At 29.6% G+C, this 20,297-nt stretch overlaps 4 protein-coding genes across 6 annotated transcripts; 2 read left to right on the top strand and 2 right to left on the bottom strand.

The window, feature by feature from the left end:
- Positions 1-2,320: 2,320 nt before the first annotated feature.
- On the top strand, positions 2,321-8,688 carry LOC109594544 (uncharacterized). Of its 2 annotated transcripts, none has more exons than XM_020009763.2 (6): positions 2,321-2,412; positions 5,826-6,112; positions 6,282-6,487; positions 6,999-7,082; positions 7,806-8,056; positions 8,131-8,688. In XM_020009763.2, exons 2-6 carry the CDS (start codon positions 5,827-5,829, stop codon positions 8,258-8,260), a joined length of 957 nt encoding a protein of 318 aa, XP_019865322.1. In that variant the 5' UTR covers positions 2,321-2,412; position 5,826; the 3' UTR covers positions 8,261-8,688. The 2 variants fall into 2 exon arrangements, with proteins under 2 accessions (XP_019865322.1, XP_049825668.1); XM_049969711.1 differs by having other exon boundaries at positions 6,270-6,487.
- A 2,721-nt stretch (positions 8,689-11,409) lies between these two features.
- Positions 11,410-18,236, bottom strand: LOC109594577 (YLP motif-containing protein 1-like). 2 transcript variants are annotated; one of them, XM_020009793.2, is made up of 9 exons: positions 18,101-18,236; positions 17,607-17,804; positions 15,255-17,121; positions 14,481-15,148; positions 14,147-14,428; positions 13,839-14,063; positions 13,115-13,166; positions 11,967-12,082; positions 11,410-11,907 (listed from the first exon to the last, which is right to left on the bottom strand). In XM_020009793.2, the coding sequence occupies exons 2-9, from the start codon at positions 17,802-17,804 to the stop codon at positions 11,755-11,757; spliced, it is 3,561 nt and encodes a 1,186-aa protein (XP_019865352.2). In that variant the 5' UTR covers positions 18,101-18,236; the 3' UTR covers positions 11,410-11,754. The 2 variants fall into 2 exon arrangements, with proteins under 2 accessions (XP_019865352.2, XP_049825655.1); XM_049969698.1 differs by lacking the exon at positions 13,115-13,166.
- Positions 18,237-18,259: 23 nt separating this feature from the next.
- On the top strand, positions 18,260-19,035 carry LOC109594559 (glutaredoxin-related protein 5, mitochondrial). The gene is made up of 3 exons (XM_020009778.2): positions 18,260-18,395; positions 18,454-18,721; positions 18,775-19,035. The coding sequence occupies exons 2-3, from the start codon at positions 18,481-18,483 to the stop codon at positions 18,951-18,953; spliced, it is 420 nt and encodes a 139-aa protein (XP_019865337.1). The 5' UTR covers positions 18,260-18,395; positions 18,454-18,480; the 3' UTR covers positions 18,954-19,035.
- An 89-nt stretch (positions 19,036-19,124) lies between these two features.
- Positions 19,125-20,197, bottom strand: LOC109594540 (uncharacterized). The gene is made up of 4 exons (XM_020009759.2): positions 19,963-20,197; positions 19,744-19,904; positions 19,565-19,693; positions 19,125-19,512 (listed from the first exon to the last, which is right to left on the bottom strand). Exons 1-4 carry the CDS (start codon positions 20,048-20,050, stop codon positions 19,267-19,269), a joined length of 624 nt encoding a protein of 207 aa, XP_019865318.2. The 5' UTR covers positions 20,051-20,197; the 3' UTR covers positions 19,125-19,266.
- Positions 20,198-20,297: the final 100 nt, after the last annotated feature.

The raw sequence follows: 20,297 nt of genomic DNA, 5'->3' as shown, positions 1-20,297 counted from the left end.
GAGACTGATATTATACAATTATTATTGTATTACAATTAGTAAATAAATGTGATAATTTTTTAATACCATACCAGTCTGTAATTTCAATATGTCTATTTAAAATTAGTTTAATCTATGCTTCTGTCAGAACTATTTATGATATCTTTTCATTTTAATAATATCAAAAGATTATATTATGTTTAACAATTTTGTAATTTATAAATCGAATCACAGTATCACAGTAGTAAAAAATTGTAAATTAAATAATTGAGTGATCAAGCACAATAATAAATTAGATGCAATGATTAATTACAGATTACTGTTTTTACAACGGAATTTATTGCTGTTAATTTCAATCAATTGTATGTAAATTGAAAATAACATTTACAATATACCGGTTGGATATTGTTCATAGTTCTCACACGAGTAAATTTATATAAATGTACCATCTATTTTAGTAAAAATCAAACAAAAAATATTTTGGTAAACCAACAAGAAATAAAAAAAAATTATTATTAATTATAATTATATAACTATTGATAATAGTTAAAAAATAAATAAAAATTAAAATATTATAATAATATAATTGAATATGTAATTAAAATAAAAAACACTACTAAAACAATTAAATTATAATTTTCAAGAGAAAGTATTAATGTTAATAATTCAATTCGAATGTTTTATTATTAAATGCACAAAACTGTTTTTTAATATATATAGCAACGGAAATGTGCTGTTTTGCACATTACAAATGGCTGCAGTCATCTTCATAAATTTTATGTTAGAATAATAATTCTGACACACTTACATACTTCATAATTGGTCTCGACTATAACTCGTCAATTTAACCCGAACTCAAGAATCATGGCTTACAAATAAAATGCTTGTTTCACAAGAATTTTTAAATGTTTTTAATGCATAATTTGTCATGGCACTTGTGCTCATATAGAAATCGAAATTTAGAAAGTTATTGAGATAAAAGCATTGTATTGATTTTACTATATTGACATTTTTTATACATTTTAAAGAGATAATTTAAAATAATGACAAAAATGTTCATTATTAATTAATTAATTAACTACTAAAGATAATTAAATGATTAAATTTTTAACTAAACACATCCAATGAAAGATTGGAAGACGTTCTAATGTTTATTTTAACAGTTTATAGTTAAATTAATTAGACACATACTTTTATTAATATTACTTAATTTTCATGTGTATATAAAAACTAAATTAGCAAACGTATTTCAAGTTTGCATTTGGTATATTACTACCAGAAGTTTACAACACATTTTTGAAAGATATAAAAATAAAAATATAGGATTGATATTTTATTATTTTTTATTTAATTCATTTTAATAAACATTGTTTAATAATTAATATGAATAGATAAAAATTTATATATATATATATATATATATATATATATATATATATATATATATATATATATATATATACTTTTCTATAAATAGTTAGGACGAATTTATACAACATTTTTGATGTTTTAAAAACGTAAATTGCTTCAATCCAACATAACGCACTAAAATTTATTAATGTATTTTAATCAAACTGATAACTCTGACTTCACAAGAAAAGTTTAACACACAAGTTTAAATAAATCAAGTCAACAAGCAGATTAAAATATAATTTATAAATAAAATATTTATAGACTCTAACATAAATTTAATTTGGAGACTTCGATGCTCAATCTGAAAAGAAACTTTAAAAATGATCAAATTTTATAAGTAAATATTAAATTATAATTCCTTTTTATATTGAAGGCATAAAGTTAAATATTTAGTTAGAGAAGTGAATAAAAAGTGAAAATTTAACTATTAATAACAAAATATTATTATTATTTATTAATATCAAACGAAATTCACAATAGAAAAGAGAAATTATAGTTTAGCATCTGAAAAATTAGAAAATTTAACAATTTTATGCACAAATCTAATTTTAAAATTGCCATGTGTAAAAGTTTGAATTAATTAAAGACATTGCTCTTTAATAAATTGCACCAAACATGAATTTGTCGCAGTGTAATCATTGCATAAATCGAAACCATTTATAAAAGTACCGTTTTTACATACAGACAGTGAAAAAAAATTAAAATCGGTATTTAGGATAATGTTTGCGAAATCAATAAAGGAAAATTATGTGACGAACAATCCCAGTGGAACAGAGAACGAGAATTCCGGCGAACACGAAGCGCATCAGCATCTTATTGAGGACCCCTGGTAGAAGACCGAACGGCTGCCTGTAACAGGTAAATAAGTGGGTCACCGTATATATACTCAAGTTCAAGGTATTACAAGAAACATTTGCGTTTGAATCTTCAGGGTGCATGTTACTTAGTACCTAGTTATAGTGTGTCTGTGATCAGTGAAAAAAAAATTATTAACACAATTTTTTACAACAAATCAGCAAGGTATAGTACAATTTATTACTTTTATTTTTTTTAATATTTTTTATTTTAATAATTTTTTATTTTAATAATAAAATTAGATTTTTGTGGTGAAGATGAATGTCTTCAACTCGTGGGTTTTTTTTATCTGATGAATCAGGTTATTGTTCATTTGACTGAAGACTTTGATATCTTTCTAAAATGTAGGTCAAACGAGTACCAATTAGTCAAACTTTCCAAAAAATAATTAAATTTAGAAGTTATAATCAATTAATTTGTTTAATTTCTAGATAACTGACTATTTTAATGAAAAGTAACAACACAACCAAGAGTGTTATTATGATTATTTGAAATGAGTGCGATCTTAGAGAAATTACATTAAATGGTTATTTCCGCTTAAATAAAGCCTATTATAAAAAGAAATATTTTACAAAATATCCTTATAAAATAAAATATTACAATTTATTTATATTTTTAAATTAAATTAATTGAATTTTAATTATAATAATATAAAATAAATTATTTGTATGGAGTCAAATTATTCGAATCAATTTTATTTTATTCATTTAATAAATAAAGTATTTCACATAAAAATATATGAAGGAGACTCAGTTATTAGAAAATATTATTTGTCAAATGTGAATAGAGAACATTTTAAAATCACATAAAATCTATGTAGGGATAAATAATCAATTAAATTATTATAAAAAATATAATTTAGTCAAAATATATTAATTTTAATCTATTTATTGATTTATTTAGTTAATTTTTGTTGTTTTTAATACATTTTGATTTATTTTTTATTTTCTCTGGTAAAAATAATTAAAAATTAAAAAAAAAAAATTGAATTCGAACATTCATATTTTTTGGAAATATTTTTTTCAACGTTTCAGTTAAAATTTATTATTTTGTATAACTAAAATATATTTCATATATAAAATATTTCATCATTTACAAAATTTCATCAGGATGCGGATACGATAATGTGTCATATAGGTTAAGTGAAGGTGTATACTCAGTCGCAGATTCACGATATTCCAAACTAGGTTAATTGAATTAACAAGTGAAAAATGAAACAGTAATAAAAAAACGTCCTGAAGGCAGGTTGTTGCACTTCCAAGTTATATCATGCCTAGTCTTGACCAATGACCTAGTCGCTGGTATATGTGACCCACTTCCATTGAGAACTTTACATGGAATGTGTTCGAACTGTTGTTCCGGAACTGGCTAGAAGGAACCAACGAAACTGAGAATGGCAACAGGAAACGGACACATCCTTCTTCGTATTATTCGTTTAGGCACGTTCTCTGCCAGAACCTGCTTTTTACTTCCTTCGTAAATGTTCACACACCTTATTTTACAGTTTTACAGACATAAGACCGAACACCGCTATATAACCCAAACAATTAATTTTGTTTAGACACATTTGGAGATTGGTAACTTATCGTTTTCCCGACTTGGACAACTGTTGTATTTTACAGTGATTTCGTTCAAGTTCAATGAATTTAAACATTTCAGAGCATCGTACATTGCACCATGTGTAAATAAAACAGCCACGAAACCATGATGGCGTTAAATTTCAGTTATTAAACTTATCGGTTTACCATTCAACTGTATTTTTCAATGTGTTTAGCAGATGTTTATTGTTACCGGCTACAAAACAAATTTGTAATGATCTACCGGATTTTACAGGTATAAAAGTTCATTTACCCGGGTCGTAATTGTGTGCATTTAACAACAATTGTCGTATAAACAGGCCAATTTGACACTTTATGATGATATTATTCGTATTTTTCCATGGCTTTTAATTTTTTAAGACCTTCACTGCTATAAAATTGTTTTAAATTAACAGAACAATGAAGACATCAATCCTCGTGAGATGTACTCAACAATCACAATATAATTTATGACATCTGCAATTATTAAATCGTCAAGCAGTTCCGTGTTAACTTTTTAAATTTATTGTTAACATTCTAGTTAATGCTCTTGTTTACTGTTGCAAAGTATAACTTTCCATGTGGCAATTTCTAGAACAGTCATTTCGTGCGCTTCAATCCGTTCCGATGATTTTCAACAATATATGCATTAAAACAAAGGCCCTATTTTAATATTGTTTATTTTGCAACTGTTGTTTTATTGTTTTTATTTGTGACCACGTTATGGTGGTGTAACATTGCATTATCCATTGTTATAGATAATAATTATGACAATTAGAGGCATTTTGTAATCCATTTACATTTACCAATTTTAAATAATTTCAATTATAATTCTCTCCAAAATTCTCTGTAAAATACTAATTCTTTTTGAACGATTCACTAATATTGTTTCTGCATATAAATTTTAGAGTTTGGGGTACCGACTTAAGCAGCAGTCTCACTAATGGGAAAGCTAAAACCATATACTATCTTGTCAAAAGATAATTTGGTGGTGTATTTTGTTTTCAAACTTAAACGGTCTTTGACCTCAAAGTGTTAGATATCGAACTAGCCAGACATTAAAATTTAACAGAAAAATGTTTTAGGAAGTGTAATTTTAAGAATAAATCTACTCTCTCGAATTTATTCCGAAAGATAATTTACATACTTAACGATGACCTACTGAAGGTTCATAAAACTGGTTACACCGAATACCATTGAGCTAGTCCACACAATGCAGTTAAACTCGAGATCTACCATTAATACGTTAAGAATACATACACATTATTTCTACTCTATATTATATATTTTTGTTAATTCTTTAAATTAATCATTTATTTGGAGACTCAATAAAACAATGCAAAAATGATTTTTGTATTCAATTTCGTATTTTTTTAATAAGTAAAATATAATTTCAATTAGCAGCTAGCTATCTATAGAACTAATAAAAATAAGAAAAACCATTGACATTGATCTTGGCGAAGAGGAAACGATTTACCGGACGTATCAGAAATTGACGGTCAGTATAGTTTGAGACCTTGTGCCACTTTTCACGGCATGCCGTTATATTGGCCCGATAAACAAATGCGGCACGAGACAGAACCGCAGCCCACTTGTTTATACCTCGGTCGTTCTTTCTCCTCTTTTTCCGTAATGCCAATTATATTTGTGCAGCTTATGAATTCGTGCTCCATTTAACCATTACGACGATCCATGAACGGTCTAAACGATTATTTTAAATTAATTGGATCCTGGTTCCGTCATGTAACCAAAGATTGATTTAAAATTCAGGTAATTTGCTGATAATTGTCTAGACAAGATCTGAAGGCGGAATTGGTTCCTTTTAAGACACATCTGATAAGATCGCTGTGTTTACTAGTTGAAAACGGCTATTTTCAAACCACTTCGAAAGAAAACTTACACTCATCTCTTAAAATATTTCTTAAGAAAGCAATTTAATTTCAGTATATTTCTTAAAATAACTATATAATATACATAACTAAAATACACGTTTTTTTCCAGGATGCATAAACAAACAGTAGGATGGGTCTTCTTTAGCCTTCTAGTAAGCAGTTCCATAGTCAGTACACTATCGTACCCCAACCAACCTCAATACCAACCGCCGAAACACACTGAAAATGGTTTTGTCCCAGTTACCAGTCCGCAATTGCCTTCAGTTAGGATAGAAAGAAAGTTTGCTGAAAAACCTAATGCGATCAAAAAGGTTGCCTTAGATGATTTGGACGATATCAACACCAATCAGATATCTGATTCAACTGGAGGTGGCTTCTCATGGTCCAACTTGTTGGGTATGTTTGTTAGCAAATCATCATCTCATTTCACAAAACCTAGGTAAAACTGTGGTTAAAACTAAAGTTTTTCTAGTCATGTCACAAATCATCGTTTTGTACCAATCTTTTAGATGACAACCTCTAGAAATTTTAGAACATTTATATTGATTGGCAGGTCCGTTTGCAGGCATGGTTATGCAAATGATCTTCAATCCAGGTGGTGCTCAAGGTCCCAATAAATCTGAGGGTTTAGATGAAGGTGGCATTGCTCCATCTCCATGGGCTAACCTATTGTCTGTTGGTCTTAAAATTCTCACAGCTATTCTTGGAGGTGGCGCCCAAACTGCCGGAGATGGTATCGATAAAGTTGATAACGGAGGTTCCCCAATGCAGGTAAAGGAAACTGAAAATTGTACAAATATATTCAAATAAATTAAAGATTATTGAGAATTCTAGTTTTAAGTAAACTAAATAAAAAAATGAAAAAATACTTATTATGCTTAAACTTTATGGCTTTAAGGTTAAATTATATATGACTTAAATATGTATATAAGCTTCAGAATAAAATTAACTTTTTCATATAATAAATGCATAGCATATCATATAAAAACCTCCTGCAGTTCTCCCTTAGAACTAATTTTTTAAAATTTAATCTATTATAATAAATAGGAAAAAGGCTTAAATAAAACAAAAAAATGCTATATACCTCACATAAAATATATTACAAGCTTTAGTAGTATAGATTTAGCTAAAATAACATATGTAAATAAAAACAAAAAGTTGGTTGATGCTAGAATCAAACTTGGTGTGCTCATATAAATTTATTTCGTATACTACCTAACATCAACTTTCTTGAACTTCTATTTCCTTGAATGGCACTAGTAGTAGCTAATACATTGCACAGGGTGTTCTGGCTGCCGTTTTATCTGCAGTGGTGGGAGGAAGGGATCCCGAACAGGTCAACGCTATGGCTAAACAAGCAGGAGAGGTATGTACATATTATTGGGAAACATCATTAAATATTTATGACAAAGGAAGAGTCATTGGCAAAATTAATTTAATAGTATCATACAAGAATTATATTTGAATACTAAAAGAATATTTCAGAGAATATAATTATTTTAAGTTTACAATTCATTTAAATAAAAAGAGTTTAACAACTATTATATTATTATTATTATAACAGAAAAATCTATTATTATTTATAACATCTATTTAAATAACGTTTAATTTCTCAAACTAACTTATTTTACATTGGGTCTACTTTTTATAATAGAAATTACTATGTATATATAAAAATTATTTATTCTTTCAAATATCACATAAAAAATTAAATTTCACCAACAATAAAAATTGTCCTATATTCATAAATTTCGATTAAAAAAGCAAAAAGTGACAAATAATGTATTTTCTTTAAAAGAAATGACTATATTATCATTTATGTATTGTATTCTACATGGCGTTAAATCTAAGAAGAGTTGGTTTAGAAAATCCATTGGCCATTAAACATTTAATTTTATTTGTTAAATATTTTAGGTCATTATAAATAAAATGAACAGCTTGCAAACTTGCTAACAAATTGGTACCAAGTAGAGAAATTGAAAATTAATAATAGAAAGAAAGTAATATTCATTTAAATGTATCCCATTTTTAAATAATTAACTGTTAAATATTAAAAATTGATACAGATTCTAATTTTCAATTATTTTAGTTTATTAACATCGTGGTAAATCTTTTGGACGCCCTGAAAACATCATTCTCACATCGTTCAATGGCAGCTAGAAACATTGGCAAAAAAGATTCAGTCAGTGATGCCGCCATCGCCGGCATTGCCATGATGAAATCCTACGTCAGATCCCTTGGAACAGAGGACAGCAAATGTATGCAAAAATACATGTGCCAAGCAAACAACGAATGCAGCAGGGATGTAGGACAAAGCTCACTATTTTGCCATCTTGGAACGTAAGTGATAAAATTTCACTTCCTTCAGTCACTGATGAATTTTAAAAATGTTCTAATATGATGATTAATTTTAGATACGCAGCTAGTTTCGTACTGGACCGTTCAACCAGCTCCACCACATTTGATGTACTCTATGAAGCAGGACGAAGAGGAAGATCTGGAGGAAATTGTCACGATGCCTACCTTGAATGTAACGAAGTTTAACAGCCTAATTTCCTAATCCACCCAGACATTTCATCTTCATCCTCTTGAACAGCAACGAGAGAATGAAGAAGGAACAAAAATAAGCAATAATAATTTATTTGTAAAATAGTATTTATTTTCTACTACGTTATGCACTACTGTGTACACTTCCGACATGATATTTGTCAAGTGTAAAAAACGACTGGTCAAAAATAACTTTTAAAATGGTAATGTGGTATAATATCACTTTTCACTTTATAGATACCTAGCAATAGTGAAAGACTTGTGTGTGAGTGAATGAATGATGAGTATATGTGTGGTTTTATGTACAGTATATAGATTTTGATATTTATGATTTTATTTATTACCAAAATTTCTTTACTATCCTTACATATATAAAACCTCGATCGTTAAAATAGATTTTTCTAATGTTATTTATAATAAATGTTTATTTTAAAATAGGTGTTTTATTGTACTAAAATATAAAAATCTTATACATAACCTTTACCTCAGTTACGATTTATAATTTAAGAATTAGTTGATTTTATTAAATCATAAAACCTGCACCCCGCACTTCGCCAAAACTGTGTAACAATTATATGGGAATTTCGGGCTCGTTATCGATTCCGAAGTGTTCCTAATACTGAAAATTTGGACTCTTTATGAGCTAATTTCGGCCCAAAGCAAAAATTTTTGGGCTCGAGAAATAACCGTAAGGTTTGTTACAAACTTTACCATTTTTTATCTTTTATTAAATAAATAGATTAAGAAATCCTTTAATTTATTTTCAACATGTTTATAATCTCAAAAAATGGCTTAATCTGCACAATACAAAAAATAATACGTATCTTCATCAGTCCCTCCAAAAGGGATAAAACAATATGTAACAACTTATCTAAATCTCATTAAAAATATAGCCAAATTTTAGGAAAATTTGTCCGTAAATCGTATTTTATCTCTCCAGACAAATAGATACAGGTACTATTAAATTTACAATCACAACACACAATCGAAAATTTAGTATGTAAATCAACCCTAAGAAAAACATTACATCCACTCCAAATCATGACAAATATTTTACATTAAGTAGATTAAAAAATCCTAATTTTCACACAAATTTTATCAAATATTAAAATCAATTTCTTAGGTTGACTGGATATTTCCGTACAAATTCTACCATCAATTTTTAATTAAAATATTTCAGTAAAACCAAGTTCATCCAAAAACTTTTTATGCATGGTAAGATCATGGCATAGTCTGTTACTTCACTAACAAGTATATCGCAATTATATGTGAAAAACGTCGCCTGTTATGCAATTATTTCCGCCCAAGTTTCCCGAACCTCGTAAATATTATAACTGTTCCCCTAAATCTCTGCATCAGATTCTAAACCTAAGATTTAGTAGTCGAAAGATACTGAAACAGTAAGCAAGGATAATGTTGTCCGCACTTAATATCAATTCGTTAATGGACAATTTTAAGAAACCAGAAATTACAACAATCATTCCGTTGATGGATAGACATCAAATTTATGGCTCGCCGAATAACCCTTACAAAAGACATGGATACCAAGACTATGAAAGTCATTATTATCATGGCGGGTAAGTAAATTGTTAAATCTCTTATTTATTATTTAATCTCATTTTGTAATCATTATTAAATGAACTAAGTTAATTTAGTAATTATTAAATATATATATTAAATAAATTTTATATTTTTACATATTTTCTATTATTTTATAGACATTCAAGCGGACATGCACATAAAGGCGGAAAAAGAAGTATAGCACTATCAGCTCTAACATTACTATCATTTTTATTTTTCTTGCATATATTGCAAAGCTGTCTGCAAGAGCATATGGACAATATGAACGGTACTGCTGCGACGACAAATGTAATTATATACATATTCATATTTATCGTATAATTAATATGCTAATATTCTGCTTTTAGATTATTCTAGTGCAATCGCGTTTCGCAAACTTAAAAAGGGCACAAAAGAGGAAAACCGACATTGTCGAGGAAACCGATGTTAAAACACAATACGCGAACCAAAGTATTGATAAACGACAACAAACATACGAGAAGGCGTTTGGCAACAGCCAATTAGCCGGACAAATACCTATAAAATTAAAAATAATAGATAAAAAACGCAGAACATAACGAAATACCAACATCATATTGTTTAATTTATTTTGAGGAAATAATTTTTATAGTAATTTATTTTTAAATATTCAACAAACAAATTTTACAATAAACAAATATAGAACATCTGGGTGTCTTAGTGAATGTGTTTTTTTTAATGTTTGGAAAAGGGAAAAGGAAGGAAAGAGTGAGATAAAATAATTATATTATATTATTAATATAATATTGTGCTCTCAGTTCATCTGGTCCAAAATGTTTACACTTATTGGTTTCAGTTGCTCCTCTTCCTTATAGTTCATTGAAGTGAGACGTCACCAATTCCAAGCTGCTTACTTTTCTCTATAGAAACACAAGAAATTGATACCATTTAAAGTCGCAATATAATTGCACATGGTATATACTATACTTAGGTAGACATTTTCTAACTACCTAGCTAGTTTTAGTTATTTTACATCGGATAACCACACGACATCCGTGCACGTGCTATAACCTTTATCATTAAGAGCCTTGACATTCAGTTCGTGTCCACTTTTCCATATAGTTTATCCAGAAATGAACTGAATTTTGATCTGTTATCCAAAGTTTGTTGAAGATAGTCATTGAAGATTGTTGAATCCATAATGACACCTAGGTACATTTATACAAATCAATTATTTGAGCATCAAACTCAATTGAAATACCTGCATTCTTCGCTGGAGCAGTACCGCTTGTTATTTATTCCACATTTACTTTTATTTTCCTGTACACCATTTAAAGGTACTACCCAAGGATATCTATGATTTTCTGCACATTTCTTTTGTAGCTATAGCACTGTCTTCTGCATATTATTAAGGTCTCTTTGAATGTCATTTAATTAAATCAAATAAAGGCAAGAGAATTGCACTTGCGACACTCCACAAAACTAAATATCCTAACCTAACACTATCACTTCATTAATTTAATTTATATTTAGGAATTCATTTCAAATGCCTGATTAAATGTATGATATGGAATGGTCGGACAAGGAATAAAAGACTGCGATAAAAATAATTGAAACAGTGTATTTTAATTAAGAACATTTTTGAAAATAGTGTTCCCTAAATGATAACTTTTCATGTAAAGAAGCAAAATATTGCGTAAATATATAATAACTAGAATATTATATTATAACAATTAATTCCACATATTCAAAGGCAACAAGTATTGCCTTCTATTAATACAAATTTTTAAAGAATAGTTACTTGTACATGTCCTGTCTGTCACAGCAAATATATTTTGAATCTTAACTGAAACGGTATGTACAACAGATTAAATATCAAAATAAATACATCAAAAATTTTTACAAAATAGTCAATTCGTAAATTTCTAACTGAAAACAAATACACAGACGCCTTAAAACTGATTCACTCTCTCGATATACTTGGTTTGAGTCAACGCACTTTCCCCAGTACTATTCATCACTTTGTCCCAATTTTGGCCTACAACAAATCCCAATGCCTTCATTTTGGCCTGTTGTTTTTGGTGTTCCAAGTCCGCCCATCTAACCTGAAATAACCGAGAGATATTTTTAGGAAAACAACGAATATAAAATATTAATAACTGACCCTCTTTTGTCCTGGCTTTGTGGATCTTGGCGGTGACCACTGTTCATCTTCCAGCTGCAGGTATTCTTCCATGGTCCGTGAGGGGCGGAGGGGTTTGCTGACGCCATCGAGTTTGGCTGTAATATAAAAAGGATAAATTAACTAACTGAAAATAATATGTCTCGTTTCCTTGGTAAAGTACACTTTATAAACGAAAAAAAAAACAAAATTGTTGAATAAATTCTGCGCACATTACATATTCGAATACAATTGTTCCGTACAAACTCACAGTTCAAATGCATATTTAATTGTTTGCAACAGTATTTCTTTCAAATTTGGGAATTTGTATAAAAACAAACAAGTAATTAAGTATATAATTATTTATTTTACGAATATTAAAATTTACACTAAAAATAATTAATGTTATGTAAATAAAGAAAAATTCAATTGAATTATTCTTTTAGTATCATGTTAATAAAAGTGTTCGATTCAACGCATAATTGCATTGAACTAAATTAATTAGATACGTAAACGCAACTAATTAAATAATTTCAATATATAGATATATTTGATAATTTAATTAATAAATATTTACTTTAGTTAAGAAATACTGTTCACAATTCGATTTGGTGGACATTCACAATTTTAACACATAATATAGTTATATTAAAATAACTTAATAATAAATTAATAAAAGCCATTCAAAGAAGTGGTCATTTAATAATAAATTATAATGTAGAATTAAAAACGTTTTGTAGATTACAAAAAGTAATTTGTCGCTATTAAATATACGCATAATTATAAAACGTCACGTAAATATAAGCATAATGATATAGAAATATATTATTCAGTAGTAGTAGTAGTAAAAAATGTTACCAATTACATATATCTACACATAAATTATATGCAACATATATATATTATCACCCACGATGATTTTTTATACACGACGGCACATTATAATTATAATCTATAAATATCGAGTAAAGGAAAGTATCTACATTTTCAGAAAATCTGCTTTCCGATTGTACAAAATTGTACAATATTAATACGCAAAAAATTATTGTTCGCTTTGATCATTATATAATCAACTCTAAATGTATGTTAATAATGTAAAGTTAGATTATGTCGAATTAGTTTCATTTATTCAATAATTGAATTGAACTTACCGAGGTTGTTAATAGAACAGTCGAAGTTATCCCATTTACTTCTTACATGGTCCTGAGAGATACTCAATTTTTAGTACAAAATATACAAATATCAAAATATTTTACAGTAAATTCGTGATATTAATTACAAAAAACAGATATCTCCTGTTTTCAGCTGTGAAGGAAATATTAATTTGCACAAAGAAAATATAATTTACATATATGATATAATCTTTCTTCTCTGTAAAAGGATCATACATTTTCTACAATATTTTTTTTCCATATATGTAAATTAACATTCACAAATTAAAAATGCAGATAGCTACACTTATACTAATAGAACAAACTTTGTCAACAGTGAAATTTTTAAACTCTTAAGTGCATCTAAAATAATTAAAAATTGTTATACATCTATTATAAATGTACATGTATAAAAATACATTTATTTATTTAGTGCAAAATTTATTACACTAAAATATAAACTTCTGAAAGTAATTATAAAGATACACAAAATAGTTTCAAAACTTCTAATGTCTTTGAAGCCCCTTTTACACGCTTCTAATAATTCAGTTGTGACAAATTATCTCACCTCCTAATTTAGACAATCAAGGATGTAACCAAGACAAAATACTGTTAAAAAATATAGTTAAAACCATAAAATACATTTAATTAACTATTTAACCAAAATATTAAAATCGTATAAGCAGTGCTTCTTGTCCGCTCATGTGCCGGTATCCCCTCTTACCTGTACCCCCTCCTCTTCCACGTTCTCTTCCGCGACTCCAACAACTTCCATCTCCACTTCTTGAATAGGAGCAGCGCTCAGCAATCCGCTGGCGTCTAATAGAGGATGATGTGAGGGTGCCGGTTCCCATGCGGCCACGCAATCCTCAATCTCCCGCTCCGTACGTCCGTGAATGTTCCTAGCGGCACAGACTTGAGGGTCCAGATCCAATTGGCATATGTAGACCTGAAGGAGATAAGGGGAACATTGGATGTTTTACGGGGATTAAGGGAGTTCTGGTTTTCTCGTAACTGAATTTGGTTATTTACCTGGAAACCATTTTGCTTGGCGAAACTCCACATTTCACCGAAATACTTGACCTTCTCGTTAACATTATCCACGATTATGAAAGGAAAATAACCATCAGTAATGGTTTTTTTAAACGACTTTATGAGAGAAGCTCGGTATGAACTTTCCATTTCTTTCTCGTATTCGTAAACCATTTCCTTCACTTTGGTGGTCCTGCCATCTTCCACAACTTCTTTTTCTTGTTCCACCATAAAATAATCATCCAGTGACAATATCCTTGGTGCGGAACCACCATTTTCGACCTAAATAAAATAGTAGTCAATTTCGGTAATGTGAACATATTTAAACGTTTACCTCTTTGTCTTTGATAAGCTTAGCTAAGTAAGTTTTTCCGCTGCCTGGAGGCCCTCTTAATATAATGACAATTTTAGGTGGTCTACTATATCTGCCTGGTTGGCATATTAAATCCTCAATCATGGTAGTTTTAACATTGTAATTTCCAGACATATTTTTTCCCACCGGGGCTTTATCAAGTTGCGTAATACTTTGTCCAACGTTTTTGTCAGACGGTTTATCATTGTCCAATTTATCATCATCCCAATCCATATCGTCATCAGACAGTTCCTCAAAATCCATGGGCTTCCGATCTACCTCGAAGTCTTTCTTAACTTTGCCGACGCGCGGCGACGGAGATCTACTATTTTTCCTATCAAATTTGTCTCTCTCCATTTTCCTGCCTTCAAATTCACGTGACCTCACTCTTCCCCGATCGTCGTACCTGTTGTCCCATTGCGGCCAACGTGTAACATCTCTAAATGGTCTTCCTCTAGGAGGCAACATGTCTTGCGGATGCCGTGGATGTATAAATGACCTTTCGTACGGAATGGCGATAGGGTCGAATTCGGGAATAAAACGTACCGTCTTCGAAAGCCATTCTGGACGCTGTGGCAGCGGTATGCGATTTAGGGGTTTGTGACGGTAATCAAACATCCGCATAGGTTCTAAGATTATGTCCAAATCATCTTAAAATAATTACAAATATGTCAAGTCAATATTAAAAAAAATCTATTTTAAATTATAAGGTAAGACTAATCTAGAAATACAATATCACGTAATACATCAACTTACTTTTTTTAATTGATTTATGGTCATAATCGATGACTTTTGCAGGTTCAAAAATGGTATCAGTTTCAGAGACCAGTTTTGGTTCACTCTTATCATCCTTAACTGGATCTTTAACATCTTGATTCAAGTTATTATCATATTCATTTTCAGTAAATTTCTTATGATAGCTTTCATAGTCTTCCGCCTCGTTATAATTATCGTAATCATCATAGTTTTGTTCATTATAATATTCACCTTCTTGATAATTTTCATTTCTGTTGAAATTCCTGTTCGGATTAAAATTGTCGCCTCTATTGAAACTGTTTCTATTAAAATTAACGCCTCTATTAAAATTATCGCTATTAAAATTATCTCCACAATTGAAATTATTTCCTTGGTTAAAATTGTCATTTCTAGTAAAATTCCCCATCCCTTTATTATTAGCAAAGTCTCCGCTTCCTCCCATATTTCTACCAAAATTACCCTTGTCAACCATATTGTTTATGTTTCTTTGATTAAAACTACCACTGAAATTATTCTGATCGCTCCCATTATTGAATCTTCCACCACTATTAGGACGGAAGTTCTGGAAATTCTGATCAAATCGCCTGTCATATCGACCCCCGTCACTCTCATTTGGTCCCATAGTAAAACTACTCCTTGTCTGATCGTCGAAGTTGTTAACGACTTCCCGTTGATTATAGTAATCCCCTTGATTGGATCTATCATCAAAGCCTTGACTGGAATGATCATTAATCTGCTGATGATCTTGAATATCACCTTGTGGTTTTGTAATTGTGGTGGTTATGGGATTACTAGAAACAGGAGTTTGATTTTTGGTAACCATTGAAAGCATGCTCATAAGTTTCTCGTCTCCTAAAATGTTATTAATCCCTTTGGAAATTGCTTCAAAATCAGGTTCTTTTCTATCATCTTGTTTGGAACCGTCGATTCTCCTTTCATCTTTATCCAAATCAATAATATTATCTTTGTCAATTGGGTCATCATCAAGGGGAGCGTCATCCTTTACCAAGTCTAATCCAGGTATACCACCAGTAGCGGTACCTTTAAGAAACCCTTCGCCAGAATCTTCAGGGCCATCAGTAAATGACCCTGGAAAATTAAATTTAAGTGGCTCATTATTAAGGGTGGGAGGAGGCTTGGTAAAATTGTCTGATATACTTGGTTGATCAGTTAGTGGTTTGTTGGATTGATTTTGATTGGATTGTGAACCTCCAGAAACATTTTTTGGAGCAGTAATACCGAGTCTCTTCCTTCTCATCTGCTCTCGACGTTCTAATAAAGAGTTTCTCCAGGACTCCCACTTTTTCTCATATTCACGATATTGATTTTTATCAGGATGATTAGCATTCTGTTCTTTCCACTTATTGAATTGCTCCTCCCAGGCAGCAAATTCTTTATCAAATTTTTTTTCAGCTTCTGTTAATTCTTCCGTATTAGGTTTGGTTGGAGGAGGTTGAGAAAAACTTTGTGTTGGTGGATGGTGCTGATTCTCGGGTGGAGGAAAGTTTGGTGGCGCTTGCGTCAAATCTGGTTTGTTCCATTGATTTTGGTTCCAGTTATTGGGTTTCTCTGTCATATACCTTTTGCTGTTGTCATAATCGTTATTCTGATATCCGTACGGCCTTTTATTCTGATTCCAATTCGCCCTTTGATAATTGCCTTGTACGTTTGGTGTGCCAGTAGTGTATCCAACATTTGGCTTTGGAGGAGGAGCAGATGCGTAAAAATTTGGGCCATGTTGATCACTAGGAGGATCTTCTGGAGGCAATGGAGGTTTAGGTTCTACAGGAAGAGGCGGTGGAACGCCAATGGTGGGTACTGCTGGCAATGGGGGCTGAGCGCCTAACGCTCCCATTGATTTTTGATACTAAAATAAACAGAGCACTTTTAGAATGACAAAATTCTAAAGTTAATTTTACTAAAGAATTGTGCATTTTATTTATTATTTGTATACTTGTATTATTTAGTGATCTGTTCCATTGTACTATCGGTTACAGAATTGCAATACCACTTTCACATCTTATACCCCTGAAAATGAACCTTGAGGTGGTAATGCAATTCTGTAACTGATTTTTATTTATATTTCACTTTCACTTCACTTCATTAACAAAGTCAAAAACCAAATTTCTATTTCTAAACTAAATAAATTGAAAAAATACGTTTTGTTCAATATTTAGGAAGATATAAGAAACAACATACAAAATTATGATTTTTGAAAAATTTTAATTTATGAACTGTTGTTCAATAATATCTAGAAAAACTACTCTTTTTATAAAATCTATAAAAACATTTCAATTTAGTATTGTAACATTCATGTTATTCATAAAACCAAAAAAGAAGAAAAATTTTTACCTCTGCTCCATACTGTTGATGCCATTGTTGATATTGTTGTTGCCACTGGGCCCACTGTTGCCAGTTCTGATGCTGCATCTGTGCCCACTGCTCTGGGCTATATTGCATGGCTGGAGTCACAACTGTTGGAGCCGAATTCACAATCCCTGGCCCTAAATTGGCAGCAACTGGTGCCTGAGGCCAATTTTGCCAAGACATCTAAAATATGTTTAGTTAGGCATTTATTTGGAAACTAGGTTTTCTTAGTTTTTGTAAAGATATTTCACTTACCTTGTGAATAAATTTATTAATAGTTTTACCAAAATTTGGCCAAAATTTTTCAAATGTATTGAAATATTGTTGTATTTGGGTAGCACTGTATTTTCAATAAATATCACTTAATCGCGATTCTAGGTATAATTAACCGAATTTTAATCACTTTATAATAACACATAAATAAATAATAAATTCATAGTAGCATTAAGATAATTTCAACCAAATAAATGTGTATTTACCTGTTTTTTCAAATGTTGGATGATTTTATCCGACTATTTCCAATGCGCACAAACTTAAAACTATAGCTTTTTAAACTAAATATATTCATTAAAGTTGCATTTTAAATAAATGTTTATACGATTTATTTACTAGCCGATTGAAATGTCAATTCATACACCATTTGCGAAAGATATTACCAACATAACGAAAAAAAAAGTTATTTAACCTAAATTATTTCAAAAAACTATTTTTAAAAATTATTTGATTATAAACTATTTCAACAACGGAATAGTACCAAATAGAATCCAGATAAAAGTGAGTATAACATTCTGTATTAAGATTTTAATGTTTTTTAACGTAATCTGTTATTTAGGTTAAGTCGGCATTAACACATTCAAAGATGAATTTAATGCGTAAATCTTGTCAGTTGCTGAAATCCGCAACTCCACTCTCACCATTCTACAGTACAAAAGCCAAAGATATCGAGAAACTAGTCAAAAACAACAAAGTCGTCGTTTTCATGAAAGGAGTCCCTGAACAGCCCCAGTGTGGATTTAGCAATGCTGTTGTACAAATTCTAAGGATGCACGGTGTCAAATATGATGCCCACAATGTTCTGAAAGATGAAGATTTAAGACAAGGTAATTTATAACCTTAAAGTTTTAATTTAGTTTCAATGAATTATTTTGTTAAGGTATAAAGGATTTTTCAAATTGGCCTACAATCCCCCAAGTTTATATTAATGGAGAGTTTGTTGGTGGATGTGATATTATGTTACAAATGCATCAGTCAGGGGATTTGATTGAAGAACTGGAAAAAGTTGGCATAAAATCTGCTTTATTGGACAAAGAAGAGAAAAAAGAGTCGAAATAGATTATAGTTGTCTTAGTAATTAATTATTTTGTTAATGTATTCTCAATATTTAGTAAAACTTTAAAATGCCTTGTTTATAAAAATACAATATGATACAAAGAAAAGTTGTTTTTATTAAAAATATTCCTATAACATATTTATAGTAAGAGGAACAATTTAATAATACCAAAATTATATACAAAATAAATTTATTTGAATCCACAATTATTAACAATTGAACAAAATAAAATAATAATATAAAACATGAAATTTTCTAGGACATAATACAATTTGCCTTATAAAGTGGTAACATTAATTTAATTATTTATAAACTCTAATTTGTACTCTTAAAATTTGATTGAGCAAATGAGAGTTTACTTTCATTATCAGCATCTTTAAAATAATAAGCCAAGAATTCTTGTTGTTTCTTTAAAAATGTGTCCATCTTCTTTTTATTTTCTGCATACTCACTTTCATGAGATTTATAATTGTCAATTAGATTTTCTACTTTCTGGTAAGTCTCCTCAAGTGAATTATATTCATTCAATTTTTCTTCACATTTCTTTTTCATAAGTTTGCACTAAAAAATACTTAAATTAATGAGGTAAATTATTTTAAAATGGCAATATTACATTAATATATTCTTTTACAAGCAAATTATTTTCTTTTTCTAAATCCTTCAAATTATTTTCTGTAATTTCTGTGTTACTTCCAACTTCTGACTTATATTCAGGAATTGCCATGAAGTTTCGAATCTCAGTCTACAATAAATGTAATGAATGAAATGTACTTAAAATGTAAAATAACTTACCTCCATTTTTTTAAATGGATTAGTTAACTTATCCATAAAAAATTCTTGAAAATTTTTAGATAATTGTGACCTTTTTTCCTCATCAATTTGGTCAAAAGATTTTAGTTCTTCTGATATATCATTAAATACCCGCTGCATTACATTGAACATCATTGTTCTGGCTAAGAATATCGGTATCAATTTAATTGTATGTATTTTAATTAACGTTTGTGAACTTACTATCTTCAACTAGTTCTGTTGAACTGATACCAAAACATTCCGCTTCATTTTCGTCAGCCAGCAAGCGTTCTTCATTAATTTCAGACATTTTTATAAAAATATTCCACAATATTACGGAAAAACTCCTTAGATACTGTCAAAGAAACTCACTTTTCCTGTGTTTGAAACAGTTGAAAACTAATGTTTAAAAACATGGATTGCCAACTTAAGAATAGTAAAAGTGTGATATAACCTATTATTTTTTCATTACATCAGCTGATTGTGAATTCACTTATTTAATAACACATGTTATTTAATATCCTTATCAGAGACTACGTCTCTGTCCTCTTTCATTA

The sequence above is a fragment of the Aethina tumida genome, chromosome 7 (genome assembly GCF_024364675.1).
Source record: "Aethina tumida isolate Nest 87 chromosome 7, icAetTumi1.1, whole genome shotgun sequence".
Taxonomy (NCBI): Eukaryota; Metazoa; Arthropoda; class Insecta; order Coleoptera; family Nitidulidae; genus Aethina; species Aethina tumida.
The sequence above is the reverse complement of the archived record's forward strand: the minus strand, read 5'-3'. Positions and strand labels throughout refer to the sequence as shown.